The sequence below is a fragment of the Lepidothrix coronata genome, unplaced genomic scaffold (genome assembly GCF_001604755.1).
Source record: "Lepidothrix coronata isolate B3197 unplaced genomic scaffold, Lepidothrix_coronata-1.0 Scaffold23, whole genome shotgun sequence".
NCBI lineage: Eukaryota > Metazoa > Chordata > Aves > Passeriformes > Pipridae > Lepidothrix > Lepidothrix coronata.
The window spans coordinates 4,305,281-4,319,528 of NW_016690203.1; the positions used below are offsets into that span (position 1 = coordinate 4,305,281).

A 14,248-nucleotide genomic window follows, 5' to 3' on the forward strand; every position below is an offset into this window, starting at 1 on the left:
CAAGAGATCAGGAGGAGGTTAAGAGAAACCCAAACGCAGCTCTCAAGTGCAGCTAGCATCCTTAAGTTTTACATAAAGGGAGAAAAAAAAGACTTGAGTGTGCTACGCTGCTGGAATTGTTACTGCAAGCCTATAAGAGACCTAACACAAGAAAGCCCCAGAAGTTGATGTGAAATAAGATGCAATGTACACTGAATACCACCTCTGCTGCCAACGACATATTTACGTTATTTCTTGTAGAAAGTGGTCAGACTTAAAGCCTGCTGTCAGCTGTGGGGCTGCAGGAGAGAAATGAGGAAAACTCCCACAGAAAAAAAAAAAAAGCAGGGCAGGAGAGTCCGGCTGAAGCCCCGGAGTGCCCAGCATCAGGCCCCTGCACAAATCCCCCTGACGCAGAAGGAGGTGGTGGTGCTGCACGGTCACCATCTCCCCCAAAACTCCCTGAGCCTGCTCCAAGCACAAAGGCTGCAGCACTCACAGGAGCTCTCCTCAGATGTCTGCAGCATGCTAATCCTAGCAGGGCCTTGCGGGCCCTCTGTCTTAGGGGCTTACCAGGCCATTGGTAGGTGAAGCATGTCACCTCATGGCAGACTACAGGAGTTTTACTTCTACAAGGACAAGGAAACGAATCACACGAGGCAACGGTACTGACATTACTCCTTAATTATATTTTACCATCTGCTACCGTGGTAGAACCATGCAGGTATTTCAAGGCAGTAAACCAGGTCTGATACCCTGAGACCTAAGCCAGCAAAAACACAAGATTTGCTATTCAGAATCACAAAACCAGGCAGAAAAACGCACCTGTGAAATTACGCTTAAGACTTCAAAGCTTTTCATTTAAGAACTATTAATTCCAAGCGCATACTGAACGCAGTCTGGCTTCTCGGCGGATGCTTTACAAAGCTGTCAGTTTTCTGAGGCTTGAGCCAAAAGGCAATATTTGATATGTAAAGATGTTTGAGAAGGAGGAGGGTAAAGTGAGAAGAAAGAGTTGTATGAGTCAGCCATGGTTCTTTTAAAAATTAAGTGATAGCGTTTTTAAATCACAGAAAAAAAAGATGCATACACGGATTTCCTCATTCCTGGGTTACCAGTCACAAAAGATAACACTCCCAAAGTTTAAGAGAACTTTCAATTGTGACCACTTACGGAGTGGGGAGCCAAGCCCGCGATGGCAGCCCACAACGCACAGGCTTTACTCCATTGTTCTCACCACCTTCTTGTTTTCGGAATTCATTTTGCAAATGCCGAAAAGAAGAAACGGCAGCAGCAGCCTGAACAGGCTCTGCTCCCGATACCACAAGACCAGGTTAAAGCCAGGTTGGACGGGGCTCTGAGAAACACGGTCTAGTCGAAGGTGTCCCTGCCCACCGCAGGCGGCTTGGAACTGGATATTCGTCAAGGTACACCCTTCCACCCCAAACCGATCTGTGACTCTGATTCTATGACAACCCGCAGCGGTATGAGAGGAGCGGGGCCACAAAGCGGCTGGGGGCGGGCAGGCAGCTCCTCACGGCGGGGCATCACCTCCGCGCTGGGGGCACCAGGGACCCGGGGCGGGTAGCAGGGCCCGACACCGGGACCATTGTTCCGGGAACAGGCGAAGCCTGTGCTGGCACGGGCGAGGAGGAGGAGGCGGCGGCCGTACTCCGCCGGGCTGCCGTAGCGCCCGAAGGTCACGGGCAGGAGGCGACGTGCCACCACGCGTGTCGCCACGGGGGCGACGTGACCGGCGCTCTCCTCCCACCCCGCAGCCCGAAGCGGGCAGGGCGGCCCCGCACCTGCTCACCTGGCCCGGGCCGCCCCCTCCCCGCCCCCCCCGCGGAGGCGCCGAGAGCTGCCCCGGGGGGCTCCTCCCGCCCCCGCCCCGCCTCGGCTCTGACGTCACGGCGGGGGGGCTCCCCCCCTCCCCGCCCCCCCCGCGTTGTCGCCGAGAGCTGCCCCGGGGGGCTCCTCCCGCCCCCGCCCCGCCTCGGCTCTGACGTCACGGGGGGGGGGGGGGGGGCGAGCCGGAGCGCTGGGGGGGGCGCCGAGGATTGCGCGGCGCGCAGGCCCGTCCCTTTGTGACGTCACGGGGAGCGGGGCGAACCTGGCCGGGCGGCGGCGTGGCCGGCGGCCCGCGGGCTCCGCCACAGCCACCGCAACCTGTTGCTGCTGCCGCCGCCAGCGCGCCCCGCCGGCACCGCCGCCCCCTGCCAGAAATGAAAACGGGGAGGGGGCGGAGGGGAAAGAGAGCAGGGGGGAGAAGGGTTAAATGAAAGCGCCGCCGCGAAGTTGTGACCGCGGGAGCACCGCGGCACATTGTCCGCCCCCGTCCCTCCTGCCTTCCTCCCCCGAGAGCCGCGCTCGCACCCCCTGCCCGGCGGTGCGGGAGCGGCGCCGCATTGTTCGCCTCGGCGAGCCCGTGGAGAGCCGGGGTTTGGGGCGATCTCTCCCTTTTCCTCTCCCCCAGCTTTAATTATTAACACCGCGGTTTCCTCCCCCCCACGTCCCCCCCGCCCCGCTTTTGTCTGCCTGCCTGGGAAACGTGGACGCCTCGCGTGTTTCGCCACACTTTCCACCCGCCGTTCCCGTTTCGATGCCATAGTTTAAACTCGCCGGCCCCGGGCTCCCCTCTCCTCTGCAATGCGGATGTATTTTAATTCGGAAATTTAGGGGGTGTAGGAGAGGGGGGGGCGGAAAGGAGAGGGGGAGGCAGCTCTGAAATATCGCGCACCACCAGCCCCCCCACCCCCAACACACATACATCGTTCCACCACCACCCCCGGGCAGCATTTCAGCGGGGCGGGCAATCGATACCGGGCAGTCAGCTGGAGTCAACTGCAGTTTTTACCAAATCTATATAATAGCGAGGGAAAGTGTCCCGAAGGTCACCCTCCCTGCCCAGGAACACCCCTCTGTGAAAGAAATCGGCGCAGGCGACAAGACACGATATAACCTACAACTTTTAAAGCCTCGCATCAAACATACCCAGAAGCGAGGATTCATAATTTTGGGGGAGGCAGAGGGGGGGACAATATACATATATATACGTATAATTTTTTTAACGTTCACATAAAAATCATTATTCCCTCTACTGCATATATGGATAATCCCCTTCGTTTTTCCAAACGAAAAGAAAAACTGCCCCGTGCCAATCAAAACGTAACTGGAGCACGAACAAAAATCTAACTACCCATCCACATTTATATGTTTAAAGGATTAGACAATTACAAGGGATTGGTTAAGCGGCTGAATAAAGAGAGGCAGAAATACAGCCCGGGCTGCGCTGGATTAGCCCAAATTTTCGAGCCATCATAATGAATTATTTTTAAAACTGTACCGAGCCATTTTCCTCATTATTCCGGTCAATCCCTAGGAACGCGTTGCCCGTAAGGCGATCCCCAGCTGCTCCGGCGTCTATCGCAAGGCAGAGCAGCCGAGGATCACACACAGGAGATGGGATGTGGTACTGCGAGAAACCAGCTCGCCATAACCAGACACTCGGTTTCAACTTAAAGGGCTTCCAACAACCACCGCCGCCGCTTCACGAGACGGGGATAGACACACGTAGATCATTTAAAAAAAAAAAACAAAACAAAACCAAACAACACAACCAAAACCCAACCAAAAAAAACACCCCAAACAAATCTCTCTTCGCATGCAAAAGCGCAGAATTAATAAAACCACTTGAAAATGCAGTTCGGTGACATTATCGCAGCAGCCCCCCGCGTTTCATCTAAAACTAGATTATGATTGTGTCATTTGAGGTCAATACATTTATTCACCGGAGGAATCGCTACACAAATCTGGTTTTATAACCAAACTGGATAGGCTTGCCCGTTAAAAGGGGCCTCTGAAACTCCCCCACCACACCACAGAAAAAATCAAATTCAGCATCACATTTGTTCCCAAAGCCTTAGAGCTGCAGGATTAGCTATAAACTTGACATTCACTGCCATTTCCTAAAACTGGGAGTCAAACGATATATGTTATGACCACTTACGTATTTCTTTTGAATTATATTCCTCTTGGGTCTTTCTTTGCTCATTCTGGTATCCAAATTCTGATTGCAAAAGGGGACAATTGCTTCATGAATTAAAGCCGCGACAATTAAAAAAAAAAATAAAAAAATACCGAAAAAATCCAGGGGGGAGGGGGTTGTTTGTAGTGGTATCTTGTAATCCGACTTTCTTTCCTCACAATGTGATTCTCCTAGCAATAAATCCGAGAAATGGGGGACGGAAAAAAAAAAAAGACGAATGCGAAGGAAACAAAAAAAAAAAATTCACTTTAGTGAAGCATTATAATGGAAAATATCCCCCAAACACAAAAAAAACCGACGCCCTTGATATCCCCTTTTCTCTTTCTCAAGCCGCCTAAGCGATCTGCAGGTCCTTAGTGTCAGAGCTGTAGTTACATCTTGGAGGAGGAGAGGGGCCGGGAGGAGAAGATAAATAATCGGGACGTTGGAAGTCACGTTTGTGCCGCTGCAGCAGGGAAAGCAGCAGGGACAACTCCAGCAGCGGCGGCGGCTCCGGCGGCAGCAGCGGCGGCGGCGGCGGCAGCGAGGGCTGCACGCACCGTGTGTGTCTCCGCTCCTCCAGCTCCCCCCCTAACCAATGAGAACAGCTCTCCGCCAGCAACTTTAAATGGACCTGGCTCTCTTTTTTTTTTTTTTTTTTTTAATATATATGTCTGCGCGTGTATGTGTGTATATATATATATATATAAATATATATATATATATACACGGACACACGCACACACACACATACATACATACACGGCTTAGGGCTCGCCCTCAATTCCCAACCGGGACAGCAGCCGCAGCGCCGCGCTCAGCGCATGCAACAGGCCTCGCTGAACACTCCCTGCGGGTCAAGCGTCACGCACTTCCCTCTCCCAACCCCCACCCCTCCTCCCACCTCCTTTCTTTTGGCATTTAAGCGCGGCCACCTGGCAGCCAAGGTCGCCGCGAGCTCTGCGCCGCAGCCCCAGCGCGGAGTTTTCCGACGGTCCCTCAGCGCGCAGCACGCTCGGTCGCCCTGCCCTGCCCCCTCCCCGCCCCGCAGCAGCCTCCCGCCTGCCAAGGGCTCTCCCTTCCGCTCCATCCTTGCGCCTGCCGCGCCTCCCCCGGGCTTGGGCACGCACCGGGGGCCCGCTGCGCTGGCAGCACCTGGAAGTCACGTTTGGCCGCGCAGGGCCCAAGAATTATCCTTGCTCGCGAGGAAAGTTGTAGTTCCCTCGCCACAAAATGGCGAACGGCGGAGAACTACACCTCCCGGCGTGCCCCGCGCGCCCGCCCGCCGATTGGCTGCGGGGCGAGGAACCCCCTTCGCCACGCTCGTCCTTCTCCCCTCCCCCGCCTCTCTGCGTTGGTTTCCCCCTCCTGCTTGTCTCCCCCCAGCCCCCCCCTGCGGCGCTCGGTGGTAGAGGCTGGGGGGGGCACGGGGGGGTTGCACGGCAGGAGGAGGAGAGCGAAGGGGAAGTTTATTGGGAATCGCTGACAGGGAGTGGGGAGGCAGGCAGGCGCCGCGGGAGGTTGCCGGGAGAGCGCGGGGATTAATGTGTCTGGGTTGGGCTGGGAAGTGGCGGCACGAAAACTTTGTGTCTGTGGGCTGCGCCCGCCGAGGAGACGGCGGTCTGGGTCTGCCGGACAGGCGGACAGACAGACCGCCGGCTGGACAGAGAGACCGCCTGCCGGGCGGGCGGGCGGTGTCAGCTCGGGACAGGCTGCCGGGCTGAGCGAGCTCTGCGAGGCTCGCCCGGTGTGTCTCCAAGGTGTCCTGAGGTCGCGCCTCCTCTGCTGCCGGCGCCGCCGCGCTGGGGCTGCCCCGCGGGACCTGGCTCGGTGGTCCGGCGCTCCCGAGAATAAGCTTTCTGTGTGGATGGATGTGTGCTTTCAAATCCCGCCGGAAGCTCGGCGGTTTCCCAGGAGCAGCGGCCCGTCCGCGCCGAGAGCTGGTGCCGAGGCCGGGCAGCGCCGCCCTGCCCGATCCCCGGCGGGATCTGCCACGGGACCCGCCGGGCGGCACCTGGAAACCCGGTGTCAGTGAGAAATCCTGACATTCGATTAAATTATTTTTTTCCCCTTAAGTTAAAACAAAAAATAGTAGGAAACTGGGTGCGGAGTGGAAGGTGCATCTTCAGTGAAAACCCAACAGTTCTTTAATGGCGGATTAAGCTGTTGGAGGAAATCCAGAGGAGGGTCACGAAGCTGATAAGAGAACTGGAGCATCTCCCCTTCAAAGACAGGCTGAGAAAGTTGGGGCTGTTCAGCCTGGGGAAGAGGAGGTTGCGTGGAGACCTCATAGGAACCTTTCAGTATCTGAAGAGGACCTACATGGAAGCTGGAGAGGACCTCGTCGTCAAGAAATGCAATGATAGAACAGGGAATAATGGGTACAAATTGAAAGGGGAAATTTAGGTTAGATATTAGAAAGAAATTTTTTACTGTGAGAGTGGTAAGACACTGGAACAGGTTGCCCAGGGAGGTTGTGGATGCCCCAACTCTGGCAGTGTTCAAAGCCAGGTTGGATAAGACCTTGAGCAACGTGGTCTAGTGCGGTGTCCCTGCCCATGGCAGAGGATTTGAGACTAGATGATCTTTAAGGTCTGTTCCAGCCCCTTAACATTCTATGATTCTATGGTTACATTTACTCCAGGGCCAGGGAAGAAAGAGAGTCATTGATGATCTCCCTTCGTGAGATATCACCATACCCAGTGGCCATTTGTACTTTTCTGTACAACTCTGGCGTAAACTCTGAGGTGAGGTACCTCTATGCTAATGCTTATACACTTATATAGTTATATATTTAAGTAACACTAGGGACTTCATGCTGTCTTCCACATGCAGTTTTTATGTTCAGATCCTTTCTGGAGAGTATTTTTTTGCTCTGCAGGGGCGAAAATTTCTGTGCAAGGCTCTTGAGTGGCAATGCTCAAACTCAGGAGAGCAGGAGACACAGAACTTGCCAGAACCTCACTCACTGATTCCTAGTCTTCTGTCTTCACTGTGAGGCCATCCTTCCTCACTTATGTAGATAAGTGAGCATATTGTTCTCCCTTTACCTTAGAAATATGCAAATCATGTTTAAGACACTAAATAGAAAAAATAAGCTATGTCATGATTTCTTAGTTTTCCCTTCACTTCTTCATGCTTACTGCTAATTATTTTGGGACATTTTTCCTAATCTTGTGTAATAAAAAAATGGGGTACAAAATGATCTCTGTGTGCTTGACCTCATCCAAAATCAAGCTTTTATGGTAATACTACTTGGGATCAAGTTAGTCTTTTACAGCCTTTTCTTTAGGCCTTCTGTAGGAAAATATACCTTATTTCTAAGTGCAAGTCTGAGGAGAGTATTTTGTTCCTTTAAATTGGAAATATGCACACTTCTTGGACTGTTTAACTTTCTGCCCTCACTTATTTTTATTAAGGTGTTTATGTAGCATGAAGGTCTAGGACATAATTGGAAGAAAATGCTTTTGTCTCAGGTGTTCTTTGATTAATAATGGTGAGTCTGTGATTTTCCAAGAGACATTTTGGAAAGCCCAAAAAGACAAAGATTCATGTATTTCTGGGTCAAGAATTGAGCAAAAAGGTTCTCGTAGAAAACCCACCTGGCTTTTCTCAAATAAAATGAGGTAGCAAAACCAACTATTTCTCTCCTTACTTTGGAGATTACTTCCTGAATGTCCTTAAAGTCTTGGGGTGTTGCTATGTTTGCTGCTGTCTTTTGTGCCATGTGTTGAACAAGAGCTTCCTGTCAGTGCAAACTAATGAATTTTCTTCTTGAGGCTTCGTGGCAGAAACCTATCCCGTAGATCCGTGACTCTATTTACATTTGTGTTCTGTTATACAGAGCTTTGTATTATGCACATGCTGAGTATCATGTATCCGTGGTTGTTCTTGCCTTTCAGTTCTAGCTTATGTGCATTTTGGAGACTGACCTTTTAAATATTCAAGCTGAACTGGTTTACTGTACTCGTTTACATTTTTAATTAAATGCTGTTACAATAGTACTTAGTATCACAGGTTAACTGCTACTGATATCAGTGTTTGCCATTACATTTGATCACTTTCTGTCTTTTTTTTTCTAATTTGATAGCAAGTTTCATCCTGGTCACTTCCAGCTATAACTGTGCCTTGAAGATGTTTGAGAGGTGACTAACATTAGAATGGTAGAGTTTCCTTGTTTTCATCTCATTTATTTCTTCTTCGTTGTAAGAAATCCTTTTACAGGAATTACACACATTTATAAAGGAGTCTCCAAACTGGATTTATATGATCTGTAGTTAGTTTTTAATCACTGTCCAGCGTCAACCTTTCCAATAACTTGCAAAGCCAGAACGGGCTCACTGATCTGGTGTATGATACTATTGTTCAAAAAGATTTGAGTTTTTTTTTTGGGGGGGGGTTGTTTTTTTTGGGAGGGCAGTGATGATATTGTGGATTTGTTCTTTGCATGAGCATAACACATTTTATGCATTGTGCATTTGGACTTGTGCATACGAAGCATCTTAGGTGTGGTTATCTCTGAGCAAGAGGTGAAATATGGTCATCTTCTAGCATATAAGATAATCTTCTAGCATGCAGTTCAGTGAAAAGTGAGAGGAAATTTCATTAAGAAGGAACCTTGGTGATACCTCTCCAGCTACTACAACTTTCATAATACTTGCCTAGTTCACATCTCAATGAAGATAAAATCCCTTTGAGGTTATAGGAAAAGAACATTCATCCTGTCTGACTTACATATGACTGCACTTTTTTTTCTTTCTTTTTTTTTTTCAGTTTTTTTTTTTCAATCAGGGACTACTGCTTTTGACACTTTCAAACTTAAAGAGCAGGTGTGTATGCAGATTGGATTGGGGTGTATCAGAGTTCTGGGGCAAGATTTTTAGTAAGCTGTTGTGAAAGGTCCTTGTATGGGTGCTGGTCAAAACAAATAAAGAAGAATATTTAGTTCTTCAGGAAAATGAGGATTTACTATAAACCAAAGCACAACCATTTAAGTTTTTTTGTTCTTATTTCTTCTTTTTGGTCAAACAGATAAAACAATAGGCACAAGCAGTACAGGGAAGGCAGAAAGAACATGGGGTGAATTCAAGAGCCATAATTCAACAGTCAGCAAACAAAGGGCATGATGCCAGACAAGTTCAGCCATAAAGGAGCCTTGTCTTGGGGGCAGGCTGTGATTGTTTGTGGACAGATGGCTGCTTACCAGTTAATAAAAATAACTTCTGGATACCTTTTCTTCAACTGTGTTGTGTTTACCTGAATTATGCCTGCCTCAGAAAAGATAAGATTAAGTTTTCTAGTGCTGAATAGGTTTTCTGCATCTGAAAGGGATACAGATTTGAATTCCAAGATCTTATCTCTTGTGTAGAAAAAAAGCAAAATGTTTTGTACACTGAGAAGTGTCAGGGTGGAAGAGGGTCCAGAACTTTGCCCTGCTGGATGCAGAACATGCTTCTAGCCCTAGAATGAGATTGGCCATCTGCAGAGATGCAGTAATGCATGGGGGATTTTTGGGACTTAGTTCTGAGGTTTGAAAGAAGCTTGATAGAGTAGGTAAAGAGACTTTAAAAATGGACCCCCAGGTTTGTAAAATTGAGGCATGTTCCTATAGATTAGCTTTTTCTGCTATTAATGATGACATCATTTATGTGTAGCACATTTTGTTTCGAGTTTGAGAAGACGGAACTTTACCACATGCAGACTCTTTCCTGTAGCAGGTGGAAGAATGTGGAGACCATCAAAGGCCTCTGTCGATAGATAACTTGCCACTGGCTTGAGTTGCTGTCTAGACCTGACATTCCAGTTTCCACACTTTCCAATTGGGGTTCCCTTCCACTTTCTGTCATGCTTTACATCCTATCTGTCCTGTACTCATATTCTGCTTTACTGTTTTGCTTTGGTCTTAAAAGCCCCAAAGCACGTTAAAGCAATATTGGAGTGGAATATTAAAGATATCATTGCAATACATATCTAAGAGAAAAACAGCTACTTCTGGGAGTGGTTCCCTTGGGGAAGAGGGAAGTAGAACTTCCTTTTATTTCTTCCCATGGGGAAATAGAGATGTGAGTAGCCGATTGCTGGCTATCAGTTTGGCCACTTCCCTACAACTTTTTTCACACGTTAAATATATGCATAAATGAACACATTTTTTTAAACATACACATGCAAAAATGCAAACATAATGGCCATGCAACATAGTAAGCCAGTGTACATGCAAGGTGGTGTCTCTTCATGTGGGTCTAAGGGTTTCCCAACAGCAGCTTCCATCATGCAGTTAAGCTCTACTTGTGTAGTGGATTCTGTATGCACAGAGAGGCCGGATTCATGCACTGCAGATTTATGCACGTGATTTAAAGTCCTCTGAGTAATTGAGACGTGGTGGTGCCTAGCATCTCCAGGATCCTCAAAGCAGCCGTACATACACGTGCAGACAGACACTATGCAGATGGTCAGATTGAAAGGATATTAAAGTGGCTAAGTTAAGCACTGAAAAGTTACCAAATGCCAGAATTGGGGAAATGCTTATGCAATCTTAATTCTATCCATACATCTATATATTGCTTTGTAATAATCTTAAAATAGACTACATACCTTTCCCCCCACCTCCATAGGATGATTGGGTTTTATTCAGTGTGTTAAGCAAGTCTGCTCTGGGGATGAATTAGAGTACATGCTGAAGGAGAGAGAGCATTGTCTGTTGAACTCTTACCCTCCTATGTTCCTGTGAATGTAAGAAGGGAAGACATAATCTCATTGTTAAGGCAGCTGAATGTTGCTTTGGAGAAGTTGATCCTCTGCCAAGGAGTGTGATGCTGGGTAAGCCATTTACATCAATCTTTTAATAGTGGCCAGGTCCGCACTACTAATTTGTACATAAATAGCTACAGTTGTGAGGTAAGTGATGAGTTGTGACTTGTGACCATCACAGCTCTTTGATCTGAATCTCCTAATGTGCAGGATACTTTGTTCTCCCACTTGAAAACGTAGAAGAGGAGATGGGGAAATAAATATGTCTGTGGTTGCTAAAGTGTTCCTGTTGTAGCTCTTGCATTGTGTTCCTCATTTTATGGGTTCTCTTAGGACTACACATGTGCATCTGCACCAAAGGCTGGTAGAAGCCTTTGAACACTCAAAGAAAATGCTTTGCTTAGTACTAGCAAGACCTGGGTTTTAGGTACTTCGAGACTCTTCAGATCTTAATTTCTGACTGCCTCAGCTTACAGTCTGTAAAATGGAACTAATATATTCGTTTAGCACGCAAAACTGACGGAAACATATTGCTTGTGGACTGTCATGGTGTTCTCAGTGCAAGCACATCAGAAAAAGCACCACAAATCTCTTCATTTGGCTCTTTGTCTGCCTTTTCTCTATTGAATTTAGTACTATGTTAGCCTTTCTTTCCTTTGAATTTTATTTCACTCCTTTTTACAACTGGCAATGTAAGGTTGCTTGTCCTTGCCACATTGTTCAGCATATACTGCAGTTTGCTCAGTTGCCCTGCATCTGTTGAGACATAGGACTGTGGGACAGTAAGGCTTGAGGCACACAAGCTTGAACCAAATCCTCATACGTACACAAGCTTGAACAAAAAATGTGAAATGGGTATGAACTTCTGATTTTGATTTGGTGCAAGTTCCTGCACAAACTGTAATTTTGCTTAAATGTGAACAATTTCAGTTGAGTTAGTAATTTTAACAATTTCATTACACTGAAGTAAGATGCTTTTATGTGGAAATAAGAGGTCTATGAGGAAGAAGGGGAACAGCAGTGTCTTAATGGACTGAAGAGGGAGTGGAGAGAAATACTCCATCCTTCTTCCTCCTTCTCTTCTTTTTCCATCTCTTGAATGTGCTCATTCAAAAGTCTGTCTGTCTTCCTCCCTTCTCTCCCCCTAGCCTTATGAAGAGTATCATGCTTACTTTGAGCCACAGGGAAGATCATGTGACCAGTGCAGTCATGGTTGTGATCAAAAGACAATGTTGGATCGATGGGCAAGGGGAGACTCTTTCTGCGGCCAAAAGAATCATGGGACAGTGCTGGAGGAGGGGAAGAAAAGATGACTACCTTGTCAGCATTTCATTGTTGGCAAGTGGCATGGGAAATACAGGAGAAATTGAGAGGGGAAGGTGGAGGGTCGGACTGGAGCAAGTGCAGAACCAGGTAGGTTGTGAGAAGGGAGGACAGGAGAAAGGGGCAGGGAATAGGTAGATGGAAAGGAGCATGGGCTAGCTTTGCTGTAGAAGTCGTGTCTGGTGATTTTGGAGGAGGAAGGTAAGAGGCAGCACAGGTTTTGGTGCTCCAGGGTGGGCCAGAGGCTCTAGAGACTCTCAGGTCAGCTAACACGCCCCACAAACCTGATATTTGCATGTCTCCCTTTCCTGTCTGCACATCAGCTGTCTGGGCAGAGCCTGTCTTCCAGGGCCATTTGCTTTAGCAGCAGGCAACACCAAAGCCTTTCTAGGAAAGAAAGGCCTCACTTATTTGAGGTGGCTTAATTCGCAAAGAGAGAGTACATATGGCTCTTGAGATGAGATGTTGCAAGCTGAAGTCCATCTTTATAGGCAGTAATGATGCTCCTCTCAAGCAGAGGACACACTCAGGTTTCCTGTTGGAAAAAAAAAAAGTCTCAGTTGCCCGGAGCTGGTTCCAGCTGATGAGTAGTGTGGAAAAGTAGTGAATCAGGCCTCAAGTTTGGCTACTAGTGCTGGCAGGGTCAGTACTGCTGGCGTCCAATTTACTAGCCAAAGTTTAGCCATAATTTTTCCTTCTAACTGACCATAAATTTCACACATTGAAACATCATTTGTATTACAGCCAAGTAGAATTAATTTTGAGTACAGAGGAAGCTGTGTTTTTAATAAAAGGCCATCTTTATAACTAATCCAGTAGCACAAACATAGTGGTATCTTCTACTGAAAGAACAGAAGCAGCAAATTACTGTTGTAGTCATAAGGAAGGTTATCAGACAATTTTGTATTTAATAACGGTATAGAAAAGGCCTGATCCTGTAGGGTGCTGTATGCTCTCCACTAGTTTCAATTTTTTTTACCAGTTTTTGAGATACCCTCACCACTACACAGAGTCAACACCTTGAAATCATTAGGCAAAAAGCAGAGTATAGGAAATAAAGCATGAGAACAGCTTGCTTGTTTGTAAGAATAGCTTTTGTGGCCCAAAAACTTGGGTATATGTATTCTTTTTTGTGATAGTTATTATTTTAACTCCAGTAGTGGTCTCTGTTTTTATTGAATTTGTAATATGTGCTGACTTTGGATGCACAGTTTCAAAGTCTTCTGCTGATGTGAGATGAAAATTTGTGCTCTCTTTGGTTCATGCTATGTCTTCTGTCACTGCAGTGCCTGTATAAACACGGTTGATGGTATGTAGTAGCTTGGTGTGAGATAAAACCCCAGCTGTTTCAGAAGATATCGCCTGCTGCTATCAAGAGGTTCAGGTTAGCAATTTTAAGTGTTACAAGGACTTATGTTTTTTAACTGCTTTCCTGAAGAGAAGGTGGAAATATACGTGCCTGGCTATTTTAGGAATCATTCTTTCTTGAGTGTGCTTATACTTTATGAAATGGGAGCTCAGGGAATATGGATAATAAAGCCGAATTATCATCCTTGAGTGTTTGTAGATTAAGGATACTGTGTATGAGTGAGTCATGGTAAAAGCTGAATTAGGTTTAAAATACCAGCAGGAACAACAACAACAGAGGATAGCCCAAGCAGGTGTCAGTCACATCATTGTAATTCTCAAGGGATTTGGGTACAGTTTAAGATTTGCCTTCACTGATGTGGACACAACACACCACCAGCCAGCCAGCTTCCATGATCCCTCCTGCTGACCAGTCCATGAAGAAATAGCTATCTGCCAAACAAGCTGTTTGTTTTACTTCAAAGCCCCAGTGGGCCCAGCCCTTCCTGCCTAGCAGCTGCAGCAGGCTCTGTTCCTGCCTGGCCTGGGAAGAGATTGCTCACTGGCCCAGGAGAGTGGTTCTCCTTAATTGGCTTGTGAGGAATGCTGTGCGAGAGGATTTGGCCTTTTTTTAAAATTGTTTGTTTTATTAAAGTTTGTTTATTAAAGTGAATATCTAGTCACAATGGAGACATGTTTTTTTGAAGCCTGTGTGTTGCCAGGAGAGCAGCATAGAGCACTGATCAGGTTATTGCTTCCCCAGGATCAAAAGTACACGTGCATCTCTGGAGGCCCTGTGGGCAGCATCCCAGTGCCTTTTCTCTT

At 47.5% G+C, this 14,248-nt stretch overlaps 1 protein-coding gene and 1 long non-coding RNA gene across 3 annotated transcripts in view; one reads left to right on the forward strand and one right to left on the reverse strand.

Moving 5' to 3' along the window:
• JARID2 (jumonji and AT-rich interaction domain containing 2) overlaps positions 1–5,533 on the reverse strand; it is a 216,471-nt gene extending 210,938 nt beyond the window's left edge. The window contains exon 1 of one of the 2 annotated variants that reach the window (XM_017808492.1): positions 5,137–5,533. Coding sequence is in view for 1 of the 2 variants with exons in the window: in XM_017808491.1 (XP_017663980.1) it covers positions 3,989–4,033 (45 nt within the window). In the remaining variant the exon portion in view is untranslated. Of the gene's footprint in view, positions 1–3,988; positions 4,570–5,136 lie in introns of those variants that run through there. The other variant, XM_017808491.1, reaches the window with a different exon arrangement.
• A 501-nt stretch (positions 5,534–6,034) lies between these two features.
• On the forward strand, positions 6,035–9,196 carry LOC108494229. Its single transcript, XR_001873782.1, has 3 exons — positions 6,035–6,753; positions 8,097–8,151; positions 9,038–9,196. It is a non-coding gene; the product is annotated as an uncharacterized LOC108494229 (long non-coding RNA).
• The last annotated feature ends 5,052 nt before the right edge of the window (positions 9,197–14,248 follow it).